The sequence below is a fragment of the Microcebus murinus genome, chromosome 12, assembly GCF_040939455.1.
Source record: "Microcebus murinus isolate Inina chromosome 12, M.murinus_Inina_mat1.0, whole genome shotgun sequence".
Classification (NCBI taxonomy): domain Eukaryota; kingdom Metazoa; phylum Chordata; class Mammalia; order Primates; family Cheirogaleidae; genus Microcebus; species Microcebus murinus.
Genome location: NC_134115.1, coordinates 86,452,646 through 86,478,232, shown reverse-complemented (window position 1 = coordinate 86,478,232; position 25,587 = coordinate 86,452,646). Strand labels below are relative to the sequence as shown.

At 47.7% G+C, this 25,587-nt stretch overlaps 1 protein-coding gene across 2 annotated transcripts in view; it reads right to left on the bottom strand.

Annotated features, from left to right (window-relative positions):
• Nucleotides 1–5,662: 5,662 nt before the first annotated feature.
• STXBP1 (syntaxin binding protein 1) overlaps nt 5,663–25,587 on the bottom strand; it is a 72,505-nt gene continuing 52,580 nt past the window's right edge. Inside the window, exons 13-20 of one of the 2 annotated variants that reach the window (XM_012771993.2) lie at nt 24,996–25,076; nt 22,549–22,687; nt 21,366–21,475; nt 20,203–20,304; nt 18,196–18,281; nt 15,717–15,871; nt 13,802–13,927; nt 5,663–7,647 (exon numbers count right to left, since the gene is read on the bottom strand). In XM_012771993.2, coding sequence (XP_012627447.1) covers nt 13,818–13,927; nt 15,717–15,871; nt 18,196–18,281; nt 20,203–20,304; nt 21,366–21,475; nt 22,549–22,687; nt 24,996–25,076 — 783 coding nt within the window. In that variant the 3' untranslated portion in view covers nt 5,663–7,647; nt 13,802–13,817. The remainder of the gene's footprint in view (nt 7,648–13,801; nt 13,928–15,716; nt 15,872–18,195; nt 18,282–20,202; nt 20,305–21,365; nt 21,476–22,548; nt 22,688–24,995; nt 25,077–25,587) is intronic. The other variant, XM_012771994.2, reaches the window with a different exon arrangement.

Here is a 25,587-nt window from a genome sequence, read left to right as displayed (position 1 = left end):
AATTGGACTTCATCAAAATTACAAACTTTTGGGCATCAAAAGGAACCATAAAGAAAGTGAAAAGACAACCACAGAATAGGAGAAAACATTTGCAAATCATATATCTGATAAGGGACTTATGTTCAGAATATATAAACAATGTTACAACTTGACAATAAAACAAATAACTTAATTTAAAAATGGGCAAAAGGCCAGGCGCGGTGGCTCACGCCTATAATCCTAGCACTCTGGGAGGCCGAGGCTGGCGGATTGCTCAAGGTCAGGAGTTCGAAACCAGCCTGAGCAAGAGAGAGATCCCGTCTCTACTATAAATAGAAAGAAATTAATTGGCAAACTAATATATATAGAAAAAATTAGCTGGCCATGGTGGCACATGCCTGTGGTCCCAGCTAGTCGGGAGGCTGAGGCAGCAGGATTGCTTGAGCCCAGGAGTTTGAGGTTGCTGTGAGCTAGGCTGACGCCACGGCACTCCCTCTAGCCTGGGCAACAAAGTGAGACTCTGTCTCAAAAATAAATAAATAAATAAATAAATAATAAAAATAGGCAAAGGATATGAATAGATGGTTTCCAAAGAAGATATAGAAATGGCACATTCAATAAGCAATAAGCACATTAAAAGATGCTCAATATCATCAGTCATTAAGGAAGTACAAATCACAACCACGCTAGGATACTCCTTCACACCTACTAGAATGGGTAAAAATGACACATAATAACAAGTGTTGTCAGGGATGTGGAAAAGTTGGAACCCTCACTGCTAGGAATGTAAAATGGTGTGGCTATGTTGAAAATGATTTGGCAGTTCCTCCAAGAGTTAACATAGTCAGGAGTGCCTGCCCTGCTGAGCAAGGGGGCTGGGCTGTTCATCTCAGAACTGGTGAACCTGAATGCTCCACTCATTTCCCTCGTAAAATGTCCAATCTATTTGAATTCTTCAAAAATCGGATTGTTTACGTCTTCATCTAAATTGTCAAATCACTCCTGACTCCAGCGCTAGAGCCTGTCTGGCTACAAAATATCTGACTCTTGATTGGGTGTCTTCATTCATTCATTCCCTTTCTTTATTCAATTAATAGACTCCACCTCTTTTTCCCTTATAAAGTTGAGTGGCCTTGTTTGTATTGGTGAAGGTGTTAATCAGATGTGAACACAAGTAGCAGAATTACACCTCTGAGGTGATGCTGTGAGGGGAAGGTGCAAAGAGCTCCAAGAGCATGAAGTCAGGAACAGCTTCCATCATGGATTCCATCACAGAGGTGCTAGACTTGGAGGAGAAGATGGGGTGGAGTGGGGAGGTGGGATGTGGAAAGAGAGTGCAAAGGCCTTGAGGCGGGGGAAAGCCCCTCAAGTTTGATAAAGGCCAGAGAAGCTGCAGCCTGGAGGGGAGAAAGCAGACAACAGCAAGGCCAGAGAGACAGCTGGCCAGACCAATAAGCTTCCCAGCCCAGAGAAGGAGCAGCCTATTATTCCATGTGCAATGGGAATACAGGTTCCAACTTGCATGTGACAGATCCCCCCAGTGGCATAAGATGAAGGATTGGAGCAGGGTGAGGGGGTAACCTGTTAAAAAGCCAGCATGGACACTCTTGAGTGACAATTATAACTTTTACTATGTGCTAAGCATTGTCCTAAGGGCTTGCATAGATGATCATATTTGATCCTCACAGCAGTCCTATATGAGAGGCACTTATTAATATATTATTCTCATTATACTGACGTGAAAATTGAGGTTTAAGTAACTCCTCTGGGTCACACAGGGAAGTCATTAGTCAAATCCAGGCCCCACTCCAAAGCCCTGGTAACCCTTATGAAGTAAACACTGAGAATTAAAAGTGCCCGTTCTCCTAGGAAAAGACTGATCGCTCTGCGGCTATGGTAACAGGTAACCAACCAGAACCAGTTCTAAACTCTGTGATCAATGAATGACACTTCAATAACCCCCTCGGAAAGCCAGCCAATCAGCAACTGCTTTTCTCCAGTAACCCTGCCCCTACACCAGAGCCAACCAATCCCTAGACAGTGCGGCTTGTTGCAGTCCCCCAAACCCAGGAGGCCCGGCTGTCCCGCGCCCTCACAGGGAGCAGGTGTCTCCCAAGCGCCGGCCACCCGGCGCATCTGAATCCCGCTGTTCTGGTTTCAGGGATGCGCGGCTTGTCCTCCGTCACACTGTTAAGTGCCGATGTTAAAGCTCATGTCCTTAGGCAGTTTCCGCTTAGTTTGGCGAGCGTGGGCTGCCGGGCAGAAGGCGCTCTCGGGCAGCCCCAGGCAAGTCCTGCCCAGCCAGAGCCACCCTCCTCCTAAGGGAGCGGCCGTGTCCCCCACCTGCCAGGGCGTCACTCAGGCGTTTTCGCTTCTGCGAGACTCCAGTAAGTTGGCCTTGTGGGAAACCGCTCATGGTTGCAGGACAGCCCTTGTGTCATGGTGTTGGCGTGGCTCTCCTGAGGGGCCAAGATGCCTGAGCATCCCAAGCAGGGGCTGTCCCCTGCAGAGGGCAAGGGAACATCTCTCTTGTCCTTTCTGGGTGTCTTGTTCTCTGCAAGGAACCCCTTCCAGAAGTCCCTCAATCTGGCGAATTGCCCATGCTGGTGCCCAAACCAGTCCCTGACCAGGGGCACAAGACGGAAGGGACTGGCTTGAGGAAGCCAAGTCGGGGTGGCGGATGGCTCGCTCAACAGCCCAGGTTTCCTAAGGAGAAAGAAGGGGGCACGGCTGTTGGGTGGGCAGCCCCAGAGTGTGCCTACTAAAGTGGCAATTGGAGTTGACCATAGTGGGCAATGAGCGCACACACAGCCCAGTAACGTTATGTAAGTTTGGAAAAGAAAAGATTCATCAAAAAACTTTTGAATAAAAACACACACATGAATCTAGCAGAATAGTTTCCCATCAGCCACAGGGAGGGTATTGTTTGCAGCCATTTACTCAGGACAGGGTATTCATCTGGATCAATGACTTGAATAGCAGGTCAGGTCATTTTGGTTTGTTTTACTCTTTATTTCCACCAAATTGGAACATTCTAACACCCAGGAAATGAAAGCATGTGCCAGGGAATTCTTGATAATTCAGATCAAACACAACCCTGAGAGCGATGAAATATACTCTGCTCTGTCACAAATTAGGTTGGTACGTATATCACACACTTAAAAGCTGGAAGGTGGAATGTTTGATTTGAGAGGTAGCTGCAAATTAAAGCCTATATCAGTTACCTTTGCTGCATAACAAGCTACCCTGAAATTCACTGGCTTCACACAACAATTATTTATTGAGCTCATGATTTGCTGGGGGGAGGGTTCTTCTGGTGTAGCCTCCTGTTGTCTGATCTCAGTGGGGCTCACCAGTGTAGCCACTTGGCAGGTGGGCTTGGCCCAGTTAGTCACTCACATGTCTAGTGTAGCTTGCTGTGGCTGGGGCAGTGGAGGGACAGCCTCTCGTCACCAGGCAGACCAGACCAGCTTGCTCATAAGAGCATAGAGCAGAAGCTGCTTGGCCTGTTCAGGTCTGCCTGGGCTTGGAAATGGCACAAGCTCACTGTTGCCACATTGATCAAAGCAAGTCACAGGCAGCCCAGATCAGATGGGAGGACCAGCAAAGTCCTGTGGCCACTGTTGCAATCTACCTTAATCTTGAATCTACTCTTTGAAGGCTTTCAGCTTCGACAGGGGTTTAATTTTTGTTTCAAGACTTGGTATCAGGCCGGGCTCGGTGGCTCACGCCTGTAATCCTAGCACTCTGGGAGGCTGAGGCAGGCGGATTGCTCAAGGTCAGGAGTTCAAAACCAGCCTGAGCACGAGCAAGACCCCGTCTCTACTATACACAGAAAGAAATTAATTGGCCAACTCATATATATAGAAAAAATTAGCTGGGCATGGTGGCGCATGCCTGTAGTCCCAGCTACTTGGGAGGCTGAGGCAGCAGGATTGCTTGAGCCCAGGAGTCTGAGGTTGCTGTGAGCTAGGCTGACACCACGGCACTCACTCTAGCCTGGGCAACAAAGCGAGACTCCGTCTCAAAAAAAAAAAAAGACTTGGTATCATAGCCTCTTCCACAGGCTATGACAAAGTCCCTTCTCAAGGTCTTGTGGAAAGGGGCTGAGAGTGGATTTGACCTAGGTCGGCTGATGCGGAGCTCTGTGCTCCAAGCCACTCTGCTCTCTCCGCCTCCCCAGGAACAAATGCCTGTCATTCTGAGACGGGTGTGCTGCCTCCTCAGCAGGATCTGCTGAGACCCCCCAGCCTGGCCCAGGGCCTTTGAAAGGCAGAGTGACCAGCTGCAGCTCATGGGCCTGTCTCAGTGTCAGTATGGCTGAGTTAGTGATCCAGCCGTCAGGCTGTTCTGAAATTCCCTGCCCCTCTAGGGATATTTAACACCATTGGGGATGTTTTGGAGGAATGGGCTGCAGACTCCATCTGTGGTGTGTGACGCAAGAGGACCAGGACTTTGGCCAGGAGCACAAGGGGCCATGCTCATTTGCTCTTGGGTGGCAGTGAGGGTGGAATGGGGAGGGTGGCAGATGAATGCTTGGGCAGAAGATGTCAGAAACAACCAGGGAGACTAGAAAGTCACTCCCATGGGCCTGCAGGGACAGATGACCCTGGGAAGAAGCAGCAAACTACTGACTTTGCTTTAATGTAAATTCAGTTCAGAACAATTTAGAATTTAAAAGTTCTAATCCTTTCAAGGCTTGTCAGGGAAAAAAAATAAAGAGATAAAAATTAAAATTACTAAATATTAAAAAAAACGTAAAAATTCTAATCTTGGATCTCATTCTAAGGCATCTGGGTTGCTGGTGAAGTAACTACTTATGTGAGATCATGGGTGTCAGCCGCTCCACAGAGTGAGCTTTGTGAGTTTCTGCTTCTCTCTGAGCCTCAGCTTCCTCACCTGTAAAATAGGGGAGGACACTCCTAATAGACAAGGTATGTGAGGGGCCTGGCATGGTCACCACCATCATTATCTCCTCATAAGGCGTGTCTCGCCAGGCCACAGCAGGGCTGGGGTGGTGCGGATTCCACCCCTGGCCTAATGTTGTCAGGCTTCTCAGAGCTGTGAAGGACATCAGGATTCGAAGCAGTGATGGGGGACAAAAAAGTAGAAATAGAAGTTCCTACGAAGAGTCCCACTCCTCTTGGCCAGCATTCCAGCAGGTTTCCTGTGTGGCCTTGACCCTTACTTAAGGGTCCAGTCTTCCAGCTGGGCCAACCTCGTCACAGTCTCCCTGGGTCACAAGCAGGTTCCAAAACAAGCAGGACACACACCAGCTTGCAACCTGGAGAGAAGGTCACTACACATGTGGGCTGGATGGTGTGGTAGCAGGCACATGGGACAGCAGTGATGCTGAGGAAGTGACCTCACTGCATACCCTGAATATGGGGACGCCACCCGCTTGAGTAGGGAGCATCCACAGAGACAGAGCCCTGGGGGTCTGCGCCAGAGGCCCTGCAGAGAACTGCCTCAGCTCTAGGCAATGTTCTGGTGCTGCTATAGGCCCAAGACAAGCTTCGTGGATTGTCCCCAAATGTGAGACAGCTACTAACGCAAGTGATGGTGACTTGGACCTGGGTCCAAGCCACAGCCGGGGGTGGCCAGCCCCTCTGCAGTGACTACTGCGGGACTTTCTCCTTCCACTCTCCAGAGTAAGAACAGACCAGGAGGCACCCTGGACATCGTGAAGGGACACTGACTTCTAATTTCTTTATTTATTAGACTCAAGTGCTTTAGTACAGAACGGTACAGAGATGATACATGTTTGTGCTTCAATACTTTCAAACATTGAGATTCTGATAATTTCAAGGTAAACAAGTTTCAAGACAGACTAGCTTTTTTAAAATATCCTTTTGATAAATTATTTTTATATAAATAACAGAGAAAGGGAAAACAACTTGTTGGACAAACAAGGTCCCGAAGCACGAGCACTGTTTGGTCCGAGGAGGGGACAAACGAGCAGAAGGAGAAAGAAACAAACCAACGCAAGCGTCTACAGTTCTGTTCTACGGAAATAAGATATCTTAGGAGGGAGGGAGACAGAGGGGAGAGACCTGAAAACTCATCTGAGTGCAAAGGGGAGATCTCAAAGCCTTGGGAAGAGAACACCACGATGCATCTAACGGGAGAGCGGGGAACAGACCGAGGAAGGCGCGGAGCTAGCATACACCACGGTTGCAACACGGCACGAGACGGGTAATATACACACAGGCTGCGGGAGGCCGAGGGCGGCAAGGGGCTGGGCAGGGGACATTTTTGTGACTTCCACTGTCATTATATTTCGAGACAACAGCAGCAGAACAAATGGTGTGCTCACCACTGGAGACGAGAACTGCTGAGTCTTGAGGATGAGACATCCTTCTTGCATTTGTTTCTTTAATTTTTGCATTAGAGCTAAGTTTTTATACAGCTAAGTTTTTATACAGAGAATAAAATAATCATTTTCTCTTACAAGCACAATGACATATGACCCCACACTACACAAAATAAACTATTATGAAGTATCTTAAACTGAGGATAACTTGACAAAAGTTGCTTGCGGAGTAGGCACAGGGTCTGCATAAATCCAACAGGCTGTTCTTCAGGCTAAGAACCTCCTCCACAGCCAAGGGCCCTCTAACCAGGGGCCTCCAGACCCATCTGTTCTAGTTCGTTCCTGATGCTTGAACTAAGGTTGACCCTACTGAGGAAACTGAGCTGTTAGGGGTGACACCTGGGGGAGGAGGGCTCTGGTCAAGATATCAGGTCTAACTGCTTCTCCAGAAGAGGCAACGGTCTCCGGTGGGAGTTTGCTTTTTACTTGTCTGGGCACCATGATGCTGACTGGAGACGGACTTCCCTTGGGATACCAATACTGTGGACACACGCCACGGAGGGAGCAGGGACATGCCGTGAAGGAGGGGATGCCAGCCTGGCTTCATGAGGACACCCCAGGCCCCAAACACAGCTGTACTACCAGGGGCATGCCCAGCAGGGACATGCCTCTGGGAAAAGTGAAGAGGCCTGTTCTTTAACTCTCACGAGGTGTCCCCTGATGGTCACTTCTGGCTGGTCTGGATGGGAGCAGATACGGAGGGGTAGGACTGGAGTGAAGACAACAGATCAATCCTCAGTGTGAAATACTCTAGGAACACAGACATCTCTACGATTCCCAATGAGAACAGGAACAATCCAAAACCAGTTTTTAAAAACACTCAAACTTCTACCTTTCCATACTCAAGCAATTTGCACGTCGCATAGGGTTTATGTACAAGGTTACAGAATCATAAATACTGGGGAGAAGGTGTCCATTCATTCTAAACAGTTCAAAAACTTCTCCTGCAGTGCATCATTTGCACATGAACCTCTCCTTTTAGGATATATATATAAGATACTCTTTTTAAAAAACACAATGCATTATTTTCTTTTGTTTCAAACTAGAAGAGGGCATCATTAAACAGGAGAACGCAGTGGCGACAGTGCCAGCCAGGACGTGCAGGGCTGGGGAGGCAACAGATAGAAAGTCAGCAAAGTAACCAAGGGGCACAGTAGGGAGCTGCAGAGCACTGCGGGGGAGAGGGGCGTGTTTGGAGGGGCGGCTTATTTTTTAACTGCTTATTTCTTCATCTGTTTTATTCAGTTTCTTCAGTGTGTCCAGCAGTTTCTGTGGGGTGAGAATGTGCGTGGATCCTGGGGAGGCAGAGAAGACAGTGAGCCAGCCAGTCTTAAGTGCAGACACATCCCCTCCTGCTCCTCCACTCCCAATGGCACCATCCCCTCCCCCACCCTGGACGGGGCCTAGTGGAAGCAGGGAGGGGGCTAGGGATTGGGGTTTGTGGCTCTGTCACAATAGGCCTGGGCAACATGTGGGGTCCCAGGCTATACCAAGGAGTGAGCCACCTCTCCAACAGGGCTCGGAGCCATCTGCTAGGTGATGGGGCAGAGGCATTTCTAACTCTCTCTTGAACTCAAGGTAAGCCAGGGAGAGAAATTCCAAACATGGCAGGGAGAAAGGTTGCAAATGGGGCAGGGGCCGGCAGGGGGACATGGTGCCTGGTAGAAAGGAAGCTCATGGGCAAAGCCCCCAGGGAATTCCCTGACCTCTGGGAACCAGCCGAGTGGTAAGTGGTGCTGCCCTGGTGGGTGGGACCTCAGGTGTGAGAGGGAAAGGGTGGGGGACCTGAGGCCTTACCTTGCAGAGACCGCACATTGTAAGAGATTAGAAATGCTTGCAAAAATTTAAGCTAATGGAATATAGATATACTTCTACTGCAAAAATAAAAAAATAAAAAATAAATAAATGAAGGCCTTTTTCATAAGGAGAGAGAGATCTAATAAGTGCAGTAAAAAAAGATGCATGGATCGTGTAGTTTTTGGACATGGACTTGATCAAACAGAAGAGAGGTGACTAGGGTGGTGTGTGAGTGAGTATGAGGCTCGCACGCATGCATGCAGCAGTGGGCTTCAAAGAAAGGTCCTGGTAGGAGAGAAGAACTAAACAAAAGAGACCCGTACTTGAAAATGTGCCTCCCTGGAGAGGTGGGCAGGGGATGGGCCTTCATGGGAGTTAGGGAGTGGAAACCACCGGATGCCAGTTTCCACCCCAAGGGCAGGCAAAAAAAGGCTTTGGCTGGCTCATTAGGCATGACTCCAATACCGGGTCCGTATGCCTTTGACACTACTTGCTCAGCTGACCTGGGACTGCTGGAACCATGGGCCTTCCTGGTCAGTCCAGACCAGCAGAAAACTTGTAAAGCCCCCACTAGCTCAAGAGACTTTTTCCAACATCCTGTTCTCTGCAGTTCAAGTCCCAGCTGCCCACTTGCCACTCTTGAGTGAGGACTCCGTGTCCCTGGCTACTTCCCAGGGACACCAAGCACGATGCCCGGAGCAGGCAGCCTGCACCAGCTCCTGTACTCTAAAGCAGACTTGTCATTCTGCCGATCTTAGGCTTCTTAAGCACATGTGATGCAGGTTTCAGGAGTGTGTCCCTGGGTGCTGTTACAGCACCCCTTTCTCCTAAAGTCCACTTATTCCTGTGACCTTGCCAATCTTCCTACTAGTCCTAAGGGAGGTCAAAGGCTTCTGTGCAAACAAGGGAAAAGGATAGAAATGTTAAGAGGTTTGCCTCAGCTCTGAAGAGTGAACCATCTCCAGGATGAGGGCCTTCCCAATCACAGCTCAACGCAGCCCATCAGTCTAGACAGACACCGAAAGACAGCCTCTCATACAGAGTACGGTTTGGCTTGGGGACTTCCTAGTTAAAGGCAACAACCAGTGCACATGCCAGAGAAAACAGCACCTAATGCCCTCATCCCTGGCCATCCAATTGAGTTCCGGGAAACAAGAAGGTAGACTCGATTTAGAGGAATAATCAGAAGGGGTTCTTCTGCACAGTTGCTCCCTACCCCAAAGTGCTCCCTACCCTTGCTTGTATGCAAATTCAGGATTTGGGGGAGGCAAGGGGATCCATGTTCTAGAAGTTTCTGATATTATCTGATCACTGATCATCAGTGTTCCCAGTCTTGACTAAAGAAGAAAAATTCTAGGACTGAGTGTCAGAGACAACCAGTGAGGCCTCTAAGACTCTTAGCAATAAGCATGTTTCTGAGCTGTCACTTATCTGCGCTCTTTAAAGGGACCAGACTAGTTGGCATTAACCCAATTCACCTGAAAGCCAATTCCCGTCACTCAATAATCTGTATTGTTTCAATAACGTTGGTCAAGCTTTTCACCACTGTAAACACTGCAAGTTGAGCTGGTGAGTCCCTAATCCACATTTTACAAGTGTTCTCATTGTGGATGCACAGGCAGCTGCCTACACTGGTCTTCCAGGACAGGGCAGCAAGTGGGCTCTACTGCTCTGAGGGGCCCTTTTAGTCCACATAACTGGAAGATTATGAAATGTAAATAGTGGTCCCCCAAAACTAAGTTGAGGCCTCGCCAAATGACTGACTCGCCAATTGACATGTTTTCAAAGCTGCCGGCTAGACACAGCAAGCTCTGATAGGTCAAAATCCTTTTTACACTGACAGAATCTGAAAAATCAAGAGTTCTTACAGACTACTGGTCTAGCCACTGCTGAATTTGGCTGAAACAGATCTACTGATTCAGAATACCCAGGGTGGTGCCAGAGAATGTATAAGTTTAAGAGCAACCCTGGTGAGTGTGATATTCAGCCAGGTTTGGAAAGCAGAGATCTGGCCACTCTTCCCAATTTGCAGATGGGAAAAATGCAGAATGAAGGCGAGGCCAGTCGGGTACTCGCTCAGGGTGGGAGATGGCACAGCCAGGCCCAGTCTCTGGGCTCTCGATTCTGGGCACCTATGGCCCTGTTGAGGGGTGGGGTGGGGCAGGGCGGGGTGGCATGAACAAGTGGATACTTGAATAGGAGTGGACAATAGGTAGACTCTGAATTCAGATTCAAATCTGAGTCCCAGTGAAGAAGGAAACTTACCTGACCCCAATCTGGAATAGAACTAACGATTCAATATAAAACCATAAAAGCTTTCTCCCAAATGGTTGATGTAATGCAATGGCTCTAATCCAGCCTTTTGGTTCTCTCTCATTAACTTCTGACAGCCTCCTGGACACTCCCCACTGACTGGTACTTTTAACATAAACCAACTAGAGCATGGAGGTAAAAATCTAATCAAAAGATTTCATTTCCTAGAACATTTGGAGGGATGATTAGTGGGGATTAAGATGAGACTTGGAGTTGCCCAGACCCTGGGAGCCTCAGCTACAAGAGGGAGCAGAGGCCAGAGTGAGGCACCATCACCCATGCACCTGCTGGGAACACTCGCATTGGCTGCTGGGCAGGAAAACTCATCCTTTCTTAAGAGAGAAGTTGCCACGATACGGGTATTTAGGAGAAAACACACCTCTCTAAGCTTCTGCATTGTTCCGTACTTCAGTTGCCTGCACGATCACAACAGAAGGGAGCAAATCAGGTTTCAATCTGCTTCTGACCTCACTGGTAAGAGGGCTCTGTGCCTTGCTTCTTCTTAACTGAATTCTCTAAAATCCAACACTGCCCAGCAAATTATTTCAGAAGCCAAGAATATACAACCAGAGCCTATTTGTTCTCCCTCTGCTCATCAAATATAAAACAAAGGAATATACTCTGCAAAGGAGACATTTCTGAAGCAGGAAACCCCAGAATTAATCCTAGCAGGAGCCCTTGGGGTTTGGGTTTGTGATTCTTTCAGATCCTACAAGTGATCTTCGATTACTGTAGTCCTGACTGAACATTTATTTGTCCTTCTAGAAGTCTTTTTTTTTTTTTTTTTTTTTTTGAGACAGAGTCTTGCTTTGTTGCCTAGGCTAGAGTGAGTGCCATGGGGTCAGCCTGGCTCACAGCAACCTCAAACTCCTGGGCTCAAGCAATCCTACTGCCTCAGCCTCCCAAGTAGCTGGGACTACAGGCCTGCACCACCATGCCTGGATAATTTTTTCTATATATATATTAGTTGGCCAATTAATTTCTTTCTATTTATAGTAGAGACAGGGTCTCACTCTTGCTCAGGCTGGTTTCGAACTCCTGACCTCGAGCAATCCACCCGCCTCGGCCTCCCAGAGTGCTAGGATTACAGGCGTGAGCTACCGCACCTGGCCTAGAAGTCTCAATATACATCTTGCAGCAAAGGCTGCCCACCTACCTGCCATATGCACACAGAACCAGATGTCTCTGATTAACAACCTATAAAGGTGCTTCTAAGGAATGATTTTTAATTTTAAAAAAAAAACAATTGCTTTTATTCACCACCCATGGCCTTGCTTTCTAGGGGAAAGCAAGCCCAGACAGAATAGCAGCTGTAGCTCAGGGCCATAACCAGGTACACTTTCCTTGCTCCCAACTACTTGCTATCTCTTAGCACACTGCTGCACTGGAGTATGCCACCCCCTGCCAAGGAAAGGAGGGGGAGGAGATAAACTGTGTGGCCTCCTATTCCTACCTCTAGGGCACAGCACCATTTTCTCTATATAAACAAGCACACTTCTGATGTTACCTAGCCAGGGCTCTGACAGGCCACTCCCCTGAGGTTCACCAGAAAGCGAGAGTGGGTAGGATTGTATGGTTTGAGGCACAAACCTGAATCACTGAATTCACAGCCTATTAGAGCTCACAGTCCCGGGGGCACTGTGATCTAGCCTCCCTGTGCAGGTATGCTGTGGCCCAGAGAGTGGGGATGACGTGCTACAGCCACACAGGTGCTCATGGAGGAGTTAGGGTGGAGGCCAGTCCTTCTGGCTGTGTGTCCAGGTCTCTATCTCTGCTCACAGGGGACTCATGCTCCAAGACTCACTGGGCCACAACTCAGCTCAGGTGAAGGGGCATTTTCAGGGTTCCCTGTTAATGGTGTATACAAAGTCAGGTACACAAAATGTGGCCTCAACACAGAATATATAATAAAGCTAAGGAATTGCTAATGCTATGATGGAGTGGGGTGGCATCAATCTGCCATTTAAACACAGTATAGGAGTTTCCCAACATATACGAAGGATGGGAAGAGAGACAAAGAAATGAGGATAGTTTTGAAGTACAAAATTTTGCATAGTCTACCAAACAGATAATGGGTTCCTGGAGAACAAACTTGATGGGAGAAAGAAGATGCTTTTTTTTTTTTTTTTTTTTTTTTTGAGACAGAGTCTCACTTTGTTGCCTAGGCTAGAGTGAGTGCCGTGGCGTCAGCCTAGCTCACAGCAACCTCAAACTCCTGGGCTCGAGCGATCCTTCTGCCTCAGCCTCCCGAGTAGCTAGGACTACAGGCATGAGCCACCATGCCTGGCTAATTTTTTATATATATATCAGTTGGCCAATTAATTTCTTTCTATTTATAGTAGAGACGGGGTCTCGCTCTTGTTCAGGCTGGTTTCGAACTCCTGACCTCGAGCAATCCGCCCGCCTCGGCCTCCCAGAGAGCTAGGATTACAGGCGTGAGCCACCGCGCCTGGCCAAGAAGATGCTCTTTAAAACCACACAGAGTATGAAGAAAATATTTCTACTAAAAGGGTCTCAGACATTACCAAGAGACTTCAGTGAGAGAGAGGGGTGTGACTACTCAACTCTTCAAAGGACCCACAGGAAAATTAAAAGGAATGCAATTACTGAAAGAGCAAATGACTGTTAACTGCCATTTTCTACAGAGGAACATGAGACAAAAGCTCTTCCCACTGAAGACTGGAGTTCCCCGGCACATGGTGGCTTGTGACCCAATCACCCTTTAGAACTTGTTCCTGGGGATGTGCCTGTCCTAGGAAAAAGCTAGTGACACATCTAACTACTATTGACCTGGGTCTATTCCGATGTTCCTTTCCAAGCTTTCCTCACAATAGGCGCCCATGGGCATCTCCACCAGATGCCTGCCTTCTTGGACTTGCCCTTCCCTGGACCTCTTTGGCCTCACTCAAGCTCTCATGCCTGTCATAACCAGGACACTCTACATTCCCAGGGGGGACCCATAAATTCACCCCTGGGCCAACAGGCTTGGGTACTGTGCCTCAGGCATCACACAACTCCAGCTCCCTGTCTGAGGACTGTTCGCAGTCACCATCATTTTTGGTTTAAACCCAGCGGCCTGCACCTGTCTGGCTGAGCAGCAAGTAACCCAAGGCATGAGTGAGCTGGCACGTCGGAGCCCGGGAGGTTCATGGCAGGATTGTGAAGGCAGCATTGGACACATTTTCAATCGGTGTTAAGAACCGCAAGCATTTTCTTGTTAAAAGAAAATCAAATAAATAATAAACTAAAAAGGGAAAAATAAAGAAAAAGAGTGACGGAATAACCAAAGAAAACCCTTCAGAGTGGAAGAGTTTCTTTTCTGAAATAAGCTGCTTTTACTTTGTTTCTTTGGCTCTCACTCCATTGTTGGAGCCTGATCCTCAAAAGATACCCTAGAGGACTCCCTGAAGTCGGGGTGTCTCAGGTCCATGAGAAATTTGGTGGGAGTAAGAATATGAGTAGAACCTGCGGGAGAACAGAGGCCAGCTGACTGCTTGAACAAAGGTACGTTACAGGAACATGCCAACTTAGGCCTACATTTTAGGCAGCCAATGAGGTATGAGAATGCAAGACGAACACGCACGCACATACAACACACACACAGGCAGCAAGGCACTGGCATGCATGAAGCAGGTGAGGCCACACAGTGGACATCAGCTATCTGCCAAGGCCCCTTCATGAATCTGCATGGGCAACTTCACAACCCCATGTCTCCACCTCCCACAGGGGGCCTCACTCAGGTCCACAGATGAAGACGAAGATTTATACCCAAAGCCTGGCTAGGACAGCTTGTGCCCAGGAAAGCTGTGTTTGGCTCAGAATTATCCAACACATTCATGCAGCACATATGCAAGCAGGGAAGAGAGGGCTTTGCAACTGGGGCCTACATAACAATAGGAAAAAAAAATTACAGAGAAAACTGGTGACCGGACAAGGGGAGCTTGAGGGAGCTGGGTGGGGATGTATAATCTCCCCACTGGACTGCGGTATCAAGAAGGTGGGTTGGCAGCCTCAGGTCCATCTTGGTAAACCCAGAATAGTCATCTGGACTAGTCTATGGAGACTACTTGCTTGGATAGTTTGGGGGACACTGTGACTTGGTCACCCTACTTTGGAGATATAAAACTGACACTTGTTACCGAGATAATGGCTATGCCTGGGATTATGACCAGTAGTATGCACCTACAGGGAGAAGTCAGAGCAGCTTTCCCAGCTGGGGCAGCTCAAGGCCTCTGTCTGTAACAGCTCATATGTGAATGGTCTGAAAGGCAATCCTTAGGCTCTGGAGGGTATAATTCCCCACCAGGTGCAGAGCACACCCCCCTCCAAAGGGAGACCAAGAACACTGGCCTCATGCCTCACTCAGCATGAACATGCTTCCACTGAGGGCAGAGTCCAGCCAGGGCAGTGTATATAACAGCCTCTTGCCAGAGAGTGTCGAGAGGGACCCCTGCACAGGCAGGCACCACTCTGTTTCTTTAAAGGTAAGACAGGACAAAAAGGAAGGCATCTGGAGAAAGCAAGATTTTTCTCAGCTAACTCTTCCTCTTCCAGCCCTAAAAATTATATTAATAGAAGCTGCTAAAGGCATGAAAAAGGAGAAAAGCCTCCTGCTGCTTTAAACCAGCTCCCATGAGTTGCTTACCCTCCTTTGGGAAACTAACAGGACATATGAGAAAAGGTATGGCAGAACTAGAAGGTGGTAGGAACTAGTGCAGGGACCTGAGCAGAGCCCACCAGCCTAGCCTGGAGGTTTCAGGCAGTATCTGCTCACAAGCTGTCTGTCCATCTGCACCTGGGTGGAGGAGAAGGGTGATAACCTACCCACTATCCACTGTGCATTCCTGGGCGTGAGGCCCAGTGCCAGGAAACTGATAAATCTCATCTCAGACTCAGTTCAAGGCTATAAGTGTGTGCTACTAAACCCAAGTTGTTCGACAAGCAAATGGCAGTTTGGAGAGTTGAGTCACTTGCTCAAGGTGACCCCACTGAGCAGTAGCAGGGCAGAAATTTGAGCCTGAGCCAGCTGGACTCTATGATCAGGCATAGATCATGGTGTTGCCTTTCAGCAGGAGACACAGTAGGGCACGTGTGAGGAGAGAACCCTCTGCTCCTTAGCTTCTGCCATCCCCAGTTTCCTAGAGACAAGTTTTGCAGGGGTAACAGAGTCTAAGACAGACCGCGACACCAAAGCGTGGAATGGAGTCAAAGTGCGATGAGGCAGCTCCTTCCTCTAGGAAGCATGCAGACTCACCTATTAGCACCTCCCACTTTCCGTTTGCTTGGGTCACCTCGTAAGCACAGCGCATCTCATTCAGGCTCACGCCCCCAAGGATGAAAATGATGAGGCGGGGGCCACTGCGGTACTCTCCTGGGGCCTTATTCTTATGCCAGTGCCCATAGCGGGCGCTGAGGAGAGAGAGAAGAAGAGAGAGAAATTATGTTTACCTCACTTACAGTATCTAGTGCTTCATACCTCAGTGGCTTGTTTACACCTGTGCCCAAAACAGAGTAGATGCTTAGCAAGTGTTGTCTGAATTTAACAGCAATGCATTTTTTTTTTTTTTTTTTTGAGGCAGAGTCTCACTCTGTTGCCCAGGCTAGAGTGCCGTGGCGTCAACCTGGCACACAGCAACCTCAAACTCCTGGGCTCAAAGCAATCCTTCTGCCTCAGCCTCCCGAGTAGCTGGGACTACAGGTATGCACCACCATGCCCCGCTAATTTTTTCTATATAATTTTAGTTGGCCAATTAATTTCTTTCTATTTTTAGTAGAGACAGGGTCTCACTCTTGCTCAGGTTGGTTTCGAACTCCTGACCTTCAGTGATCCGCCCACCTCGGCCTCCCAGAGTACTAGGATTATAGGCATGAGCCACCGCACCCGGTCAAGCATTTTTCTTTTAATAGAGATAGATCTTACTCTGTTGCCCAGGCTGGAGTGCAGTGGTGCAATCATAGCTCACTACAGCCTTGAATTCCTGGGCTCAAGTGATCCTCTTGCTTCAACCTTCTGAGTAGCTGGGACTATAGGCACAAACCACCATGCCCAGCTGAGGTCACCAAAGCAATGCAATTTTCAAGTGGCGTGGCTGCTGGGAGAAGAATCACTATGGGTGCCTGTGCTGTGACCTTGTCACTCTCTAAGAAACATACAGGCAACAGACAGGCTCTGTTCAGCTCTGATGTTTGACATGTTTACCCCATAGGATGCTCATTCAGCTGTCTACTCCAGATTATGCACGTCTCTGAGCTTGTCAAGGTCACTGCTGGCAGTGCACAGTGATGACAGTGTCTAAGATCTGCCTTCAGGCTGGCACACTGACTCCCTGAATAAACACACGGAGTGTCTGCCTCTCATGGGCCAGGACCTCCCCAGCATTGCTTCCAGGGGAGACACAGGCCTTGTCCACCAAGGAGTTGCAGTGTAATGGGGTGAGTAGAGAGAAGGAAGTGGGTTCGCTATGATGAAGAGCTCAGGACCATGGGGCTGAACACGAGGGAGCCAGGGAGCCCTGTCTAGGATCACTGCAGAGGCTTTTGGTGGCACTGAGCTGCCTCCTGAAAAACATAGCATAGCCAGGGAAGAAGCAGTGGGGGGGGGGGGGAGCTGCTCCTGGAGAGGCCTCCCTGTATCCCTGGGCTCCCCTCCCCAGGTCTTTATCTTTGACTCAGAGACAGGGAGAAATGGGTTGCTTTAGGCAAAGAAATCAGGAAAAATACAACAAAGGGAGCAAGTCTTCTCTGACCACTGAAATGCTTTGCCCTTCTTCCTGACTTATGACAGCATTACAGTCGCTTTCCAAATCTGGAAGGCACCAGGGGACTGCCTGAGCCAACAGAGAATCTCACATTCACTTTCTTTCCGTGCGCAATCATTTGATATTCTGTGATTGTCAACAAGCCTGACTGGCGCAATACTTGGGACTCTGTATTTTACTCCAAGTTTGGCAATAAACATCTCACCTCTGCTGCCATCAGAGGGGCTGTACAATGACACAGGATGCCACCGCAGGTTGCTAGCCCAGGGCCAGGAAAAGGCAAAAAGTAAAGACAGAAAGAGGAGGAGCAAGAGAGAAGACAGGCAGAGAAAGCACAAGAGGAAGCACAGAGAGGTACATATCCTGAGATGTCACTTCAGGAGCGGGAATGTCACAGCCACGGTGCTAGGGTTGCCCTCTCTGGAGCTGCTAACTCTGTTGCCCCAAGCTCACATGTTTAGCCCTGAATGTTCTCAGGAGCCATTGTATGGATATACTACATTTTGTTTATGTACTCATCAGTTGGTGGACACTGGACTGTTTCTACACTTGGGCTATCATGAATGAAGCTGCTATGGACACAGTGTACTGTGATTTTAAACAGGGTGGTTAGGGAAGATCAAAGAAGGTATGACCTGATTAAAAACCTGAAGGAGATACGAGACAGGCCATGCAGATATTTCAGACAGAGGAAAAAGCAAGTGCAAAGGTCCCGAGGCAGAAGTGGGCCTGGCTGGTTGAGAAAGAGCGAGAAGGCTGAGGTGGAGAGGGGAAGGCAGGGGTGAGGAATGAGTCCGAGAGGAATAGGAAGCTGGAGGGGGAAGGCCTGTGAGGGCCGGTGCTCTAGCTGTGAGGAGTGACAGCAAGAGCATTCTCACGGACCACACTGCCTCATGGCAGGATTGCCACGGAGCTGAAACCCACCCAGAGATGGTCCTATGCGCCTCCCTTGTTTGCTCAGGGATTTTCACCTACCTGACAGCAGTCGTGCTAAAAGAGGCAGAGGAGCGGGTGGAGATGTAAGGGTAGTGTTTGGTATCAAGTTTGTCCTCAATTGTGTCCTAGTAAGGAAAGAGACAGATGTTAGGCCTACCATCTGAATGAAAAGGCTGACAGGAAGCAAGACAAGGTGATTCGAAGAACAAGTCAGTTAGCAAAACACATGCCAGATAGATTTGCAACCATCAGAGCTCCCTTCCTGGATGCTCCACAATGCTCAGATGCCCCACAATGCTCGGCACTGACCAGTGCTTCCTAAAGGGCTGTCACACTGAGATAAATTTGCAGGTCTGTTTTTTTAACCCTTTGCACTTGCTCGCTTTTTTCTCGATTCCTTTATTCTACTCGGGATTTAATTTTTTAAATACTCCAGATTTTACAAAGTGCAGCAGTAGAATAAAAAACTGGAGTTTCTTTTCATACAAACTTATTTATTTGAAATTTTTTATATTTCAAATTATTGATACATTCAAAGAGTAATTTTAAGCTCTATATAATTTTTGCTAACCGTGTTGAGTCACACTCGACATCCAGGTGCAAAGGGTTAAGAGAAGTTTTTTTAAAAAGCATTAATTTTTCTTGCTCCTCTCCCAATTTATTCTCTTATATCATCTATGTGAAGTTGTAAATATTATACTCTAGCCAATAAATTCCTGACACCTGCCATCAGCCTTATAGAAACTAGGCAAAAGCAGGGTCTCTCCTACAGTGGGGAGCCTTGGTCCCCCAGCTTCTCAAAGGTCTATGTGGTGGGTGGATGCCTACTATCCACGCTCTGCTGCCTAGGAATGCACACTGACCCTAGCAGCTGCCAGAGGAAGCCTATACATGTCTTGTCTGGGGCATGGGGAGAAAAAGGGAGTAGAGAACAAAGGAGGAAATGAGACAGAAGAGTTGGCTTTATCTATTCCACCAAGCAAAGAAAGTTGGTTTCTAGATGTCTCACTTTGCCCATCCTTTTGGTTTGTGGGTTTTAAGAATAGGAAGCTGCTCACTCTATATGTTTAAAATATGTGCAACCCAGTGGGAATACCTGGGCTGCTAGGAATCAACTACGGAATCCAGGGCAAGTCCCTCAACCTCTGGACCACAGTTTTGTTTGCCTGTCAAGTGTGGAATTTGGTCAGATTATCTCCAGGTCTAACCTCAATGATCAAGCAGTGTAGGATTCTATGCAGGGTCTCTTACCACTGCAAGGAGAGAAGGGAGCAAACCCAGAGGGCTGCTGTGGTGCTCATACCTTCTGCTACCTTACAGCCAACACATGCTATGTGTGTGGCTCTGTGCAGAGGACCCAATAGTGGAGGGGACAGGACTAAGCTATAAAAAGACCACCCAGTGCACTGAGCAGAACACATATGTGTAAATATGACACACACTAAGGGATTCAGGGGAGGCCTCCTTGTGCTGGGTGGTCAGATAGGTGGGGCAGCACACAGACATGATGAGACCTGATAGGGGCTTTGAAGGAAAGCTGGATTCGGGAAGATTAGAGGAAGGGTCAAAACATCCCAGGCAAGGGATTGGTTTGACCAGCAGAGCTGGTGTGTGGAGGGCTTAGGGAGGGAGCAGCAGGAGATGGGGCAGGGCAGGCAGGGCTATGCCTGCTGGAGGTCTGCCATGGCATCCCCCAGTGTGGGGCTTGTGCATGTCATTCATCTGACCTTTGAGATGCTGCAAGTGCTTGGCCCTTTAGATGTGGTACCCTAGAGGGGTCTCTGTAATATGAGGTTGAGTCCTCCAAGACATAACAACAGATAAATGGATCTGGAGACCTGCATCTACAGTCTCTTGGCTCTTCATAAATCCTCAGGACAAGGTGCACCATGAGCTGAAAGAGCCCTGGAGACCCAGACTCAAATCCTCAGGGGGAGAAACCCACAGGTGTCATTGCCGACTTGGAGCAGGTGAAGCTGGAAGCATCCAGTGGCCAGGGGAAGAGCCCTTGGCCCCGGTTCTCTTTCCTACACCCCCAGCACTGACCTCCATGATGTCCTTAATGATTGGGGTCCACCGTGAGAGCTGGTAGGTCTGTTCACTGATGCGCTCCTTCCTTTCTGGCTTGCTCCGGCGACGCAACGTGGACTGAGTATAAACACACACCAGGTTAGACTGTGTTAGGGGCCACTTGGGCCCTCAGTAATCACTGCTGGCCTCTGAAAATTCTCTCAAGGACTCCCTTTAAAGTCAGCATTGGCAAAGAGTAGTAAGGGGGGAGGTTTTCCCTGCAATAACCCCAAAAGTGCCACTTTAGGAACCTGGAGCAAACTTACTCTATAAAGTCATGAAAAATGCCAAACATGGGTCAAATATATATGTCATTTAAAAAAAAAAAATCCAGGCAATTAAAACAATAGTTTTCTGTTTGTTATAGGGGCAAATACTACTTGGAGCATGACTTATTCCTTGACTTCTCTTCCATAACACAGGTGTGCTGAAGGGATCATCTTCTTTCTCGTTTTGATCCCTCTTGTGAACAAGGGTCAAAACACCAAACCACTGATGGTTACAGGTCTATGGTCTGGCAGTGACAGACCAGAGCTCTGTCTCTAGAATTAAGAAGCAACTCCAGCCTCACTAGCATCGTCCTGTGACCTGCCTGCCTGAGGAAAGCAAGCTCACAGTGGGGCTCCCACAAGTAAGGTTAGCAGTATGTGTTCTGGAAGGGCTGAAGGGCACCTGCCCGGCCTCTGCTACAGCACGTTGTGTGGTGCAGGCCTCCCAGACCAGCTTCCCCACTGGCTCTGCCTCAACACCAGTGCAGAGACTCAGAGGCAGCAAAACTGCTTGACTCTACACATCACATTTTCATCCTCACAGAAGATGCTGAGTCTAAGGTATCCAAAGGTGAGGCCAGACTGACCTTGAAATATCATGGAGGAAACCCGGTTTGGTTTGGTTCAGAGACATAGCTCAGCTTTAATGACTGTGTGTGACTCCCTGCTACACACGTTTTAGTTCGTCACTTTGTATCTATTTTATTTGCACCTTTACACTTCTATCCCTCTGATTCTGTCTCCTCTTTCTTGATGTTGAGGGTGGGTATTTGTGTGTATCATAGGACACTATACATCAGTCAGAGCAGAAGTAGACAGGACCTGCAAGCCTCCCTCCCGCCACCCCCATACGTAGAGCTGGCCCCTCACATCTGTGACGATGGGCACACCAAGGTGAGCCATGTTGGTGATGATCTCGCTGTCCTCTGGGGGGATCTGGGCATGCTGGATTAGTTTGTTCAGGTTTTCCTCAGTGATGCCTGAGGGCACAAGACACCCAGTTAGCACCCCCTGCCACTGCGCATCGCACATTCAGAAATAGAGCCAGGCCCTCAGGGATGGATGGTGTGTCCTTTCTCCTTCTCAGGGTTAGTGGAAATTGATCTGTCTACCTTGTCTACAACACTGTGCCATGAAGACAAAATAAGGATTCTGAGTCTACTCGAGCCACTCTGCCCTGGGCAGTGGCCATCAGCAACTGCCCCTTAGGGTCTGTGTTTCCATTTATCCCCACTTCTCAGCAATCCCTGCCCTCTCCGGCCCTGCATCAAAGTCAAATTGGAGAGTCTTATAATCCATCTTTTGCACAATGAACTCATCCAGGTAACTGTGATATGGCTAAAAATCAGTTCTTTAAAGGCAGATGACAAATGTCATGCAAGTTAAAAATATCTGGTGGGTATAGCTTGAGTAAACTGGCCATAAAACCACATAGTTCTCCCTTGTCTCCTAGCCCTGCCCTCTTCCATAGATCCCATACCATTTATTAACTCTAGAATTACTAGGAGATATTCAGCCTCTAGTTGCAAATAATTTGACTACATTGCATTTCCCCAAACATAAAGAGTCCCTAGGATCTTCTTTTCCTTCTCTCTTCCATATCTTTTATTTATTTATTTATTTTTGAGACAGAGTCTCACTGTGTTGCCCAGGCTAGAGTGAGTGCCGTGGCATCAGCCTTGCTCACAGCAACCTCAAACTCCTGGGCTCAAGCAATCCTCCTTTCTCAGCCTCCCAAGTAGCTGGGACTACAGGCATGCGCCACCACGCCCGGCTAATTTTTTCTATATATATTAGTTGGCCAATTAATTTCTTTCTATTTTTAGTAGAGATGGGGTCTCGCTCTTGCTCAGGCTGGTTTTGAACTCCTGACCTTGAGCAATCTGCCCACCTCGGCCTCCCAGAGTGCTAGGATTATAGGCGTGAGCCACCGCGCCCGGCCCCTTCCATATCTTTTAAACAACCTTTCCACTTTGTTTTCTCTCTCTTAGCTGCCTCATTTTCCCCAAGAGAGGGCAGGGCCTGTCCCCTCCTCTAGGTCCCACATTCCTACCATTCTTCAAAAAGATGTAGAGAAGGATGATGCGGATTTTGTCATAAGTGCTGACATTGGCATCCAGCAGAATGGGGACGATGGCTCGCATGGGGTCCTTAATCTTCTCTCCCTCGGCATCTGTGCCCATGGCCAGGTCCTGTGGAAAACATACCTTGTTGGCCCCATCTCTGGTGACAATCTGGAGAGATGGCAGCACTTAGGAAATTCAGGATCCATAAATGTCTGTGACTGGTTGCTTGGTTGGGGAAGGTCTTAAACAGGTGCTTTCTGCACCTCATAATGTACTGCATTCTCATAATTGAGAATGTACAATGTACTGCATACATTATTCTCATAATGTACTGCAATTAGCATGAGTGTGGTCAGCACATTTCCTAAAGCATCAGTGGGAGCAGACAGAAGTCCCTAAGTTTCAGTTGCCAAAATCAGAAACCATAATGATTTGTCATCTTATTTAAAGGTAGGCTGTTCCCTGCAAGTGAGTGCAGTGTACCTGTGTCAGTTTCTCAGGTACAGACTCAATATTGGTAGGTTCTCTAGAGGTTCAAGGCCCTATTGAGGTATCAGAGCTTAAAGTGATGTACCTCCCTCCCATGAAAAGCTTTGGCATTTTAAGGTGCCTCTGCAAGGCTAGATTCTTTCCACTAGGCTTGCCCTGGCATTGAAGGAAGGACATGCTTTTTAAGTCTGAACTACTCTAGGTTTTTAACTTTGCTTTCAATCTTTTTTACCAAGTTCTGTGGATGAGGAGAGAAAAACAAAGGCTCCCAAAGCTGCAATTTCAAACCCCAGCAGATGAAGGAGGTGAAATGAGAGAGAGTGAAGGGACCACAATCTATTGGCCCCACATCATGGCTTGGGTGAGACTCAGACCCAGAGAAAACAGCACATTAGTCTCAGCAAACTCAGAACTATTTGGTCTTATTCTCAGAGACCCACAGCTGCTTCCTTTATAGCTCTTAGGAGGTTGCTTGAAGGTTCTCTTTTTTTCCCCAAGATTCCAGGAGTTCATATAAATTACAGTCGAGTCCACAGGCTCTTTCCAGGATGGGCTGGAGGAAGGAGGGACACCTCTGTGGGCCCTTTCACCTCTCAGTCTGACCACCATCCTCAACAGACAGCTGGTAAGCAGGACCTTATTTTAATACTCTCTGTAAGTGCAGTTAAATTTAATGAGCTCAACAATATTTTTGAGCACTTCTGAAAAATTTTAAACTTCCAAAAACAAACCCCAAACTGCATTTTTACTGATCTAGGTATAATCCTTTTTTGGATGGTCAAGTTCTCTTAGAGAGGATACCTTGTGTTTGCTAAAATTACCTGTGAAATTGATAGATTTTAGCAGGGTAACTTCCTCCTTTAAAACACTCAATGGTATAGGACAGGGCTTACAAATCTAAGCTGAACCAGTCACATCAAATCAGAGGATTTAACACATTAACTACCATGTGAGTTATATTCAACTCACTCTAGTTTTGAGCCCAGGGCCTGGTGAAGCATTTGTAATTCACATGTCTCTTCACCTTGGGAGCCACAAAAACTATTTTTCAAGTTGCATATAACTCATGAACAGAAAATAATAAAAATAACAAATTTTTCATTAAATTAGAAAGAACTGTTTTGTTTTTGAAGTTTTTATTCTATTTTTGTAATATAACACCGTGACCCCAAGGAAAAACATTTTTCTTCTAGTGTGGCAGTCAATGTGTTAAATCTTAGCTTCACAGTGAGAACCTGAGTTGGTTTTTTCCGTGAAAAGAGACTTTCAGCTGAGGGTGCAGAATCTTTTAACATCCTCTCTTCTCTTAGAAGTTGACTCATAGTTTAATGATATTGTAATGCTTGAAGAAAGGAGGGTCAGGACTAGTGACTCCATGTGACACCCCTGAACAATGTCAGCACTGATTTTGCTTTCGCAGTGGAAGAAAACAAAACACAGAGAAACAGGCATATCAAATAATCAGTGACAGAGACAGAACTCAAATCCCAAATTCTCAACTCATACTCTTAATTGTGCTTACTGATGCCTTGGGTAAATCCTGACCTTCCAATGCTTTACCGTCTCTCAGCCTCTAGGCCTCCAAAGCTGGCATAGCCACAGGAGGAGGAAAACCCATTCAGAAAATAAAGCTCAGCCAGCCCTGTCAACACAGGGCTCAGAACCCACATGTCTTTCTTCACCCATTTCAGGGAAAACAGAGCCTTTCAAAAGAGTCAGGCATGCAAAATCCAAACGGCACAGCATTCCAGACCAATCTAGTCCCTACCATTGAGGGTGGAACCATACTGGCTCCAGAGAGTTGAGACAACAGGATTTAGCAGGCATTCCCGTCTCTATTTCCTATGATTCTGCAGAATGTTCAAAGTCAGAGGTTAAAACTCAGCTGGGTAAAAGGGTGTAGAAGAAGACTTGCCATGGCAGAAGGAGAAGGAAAAAGTCCTACCTGCTCCACACGACAGAGCTTGTCTACGGTGCCTTGGTAATGCTTCATGCAGTCCTCAGCAAGGTGCAGGTGGGTGGAGTACTAGGAAAAAACACAAGAGTTTGTAACTGAGGAATTAATCACAATTCATGCCACATCTACCAAACACCTACTGTGTACAGAATACTGCTAGGCACTAGGCACTATCTCATAAAGGAGATAAAACATGTACAAAAGTAGAAAGTGTTACATGTCAGGAGGGAGAACCACATTCTAAAAGAATTAGGAAGAAGGAGACATCCTTTATGAGGTTAGGGAGGTATGACAGGTTTACAATGTGTCCACAAATTCTTTGATACTCTTCCCTCCGGGAGGTGGAGCTTAATTTCCCTCTCCTTTAGTGTGGGCTGGATTTAGTGACCTGCTTCTAACAAACAGCATGAAGGAAGTAATGCTATGTGACGTCCAAGATCAGGCATGTGACTTCTTCCTGGTGCTCTCTGACTCTCAGATCACTCACTCTGGGGGAAGCCAATGGCCATGTTGTGAAAACACGGAAGTAGCCCATGGAGGGGCCAATGGGGTGAGGAACAGAGGCCTCTGCCAACAGCAG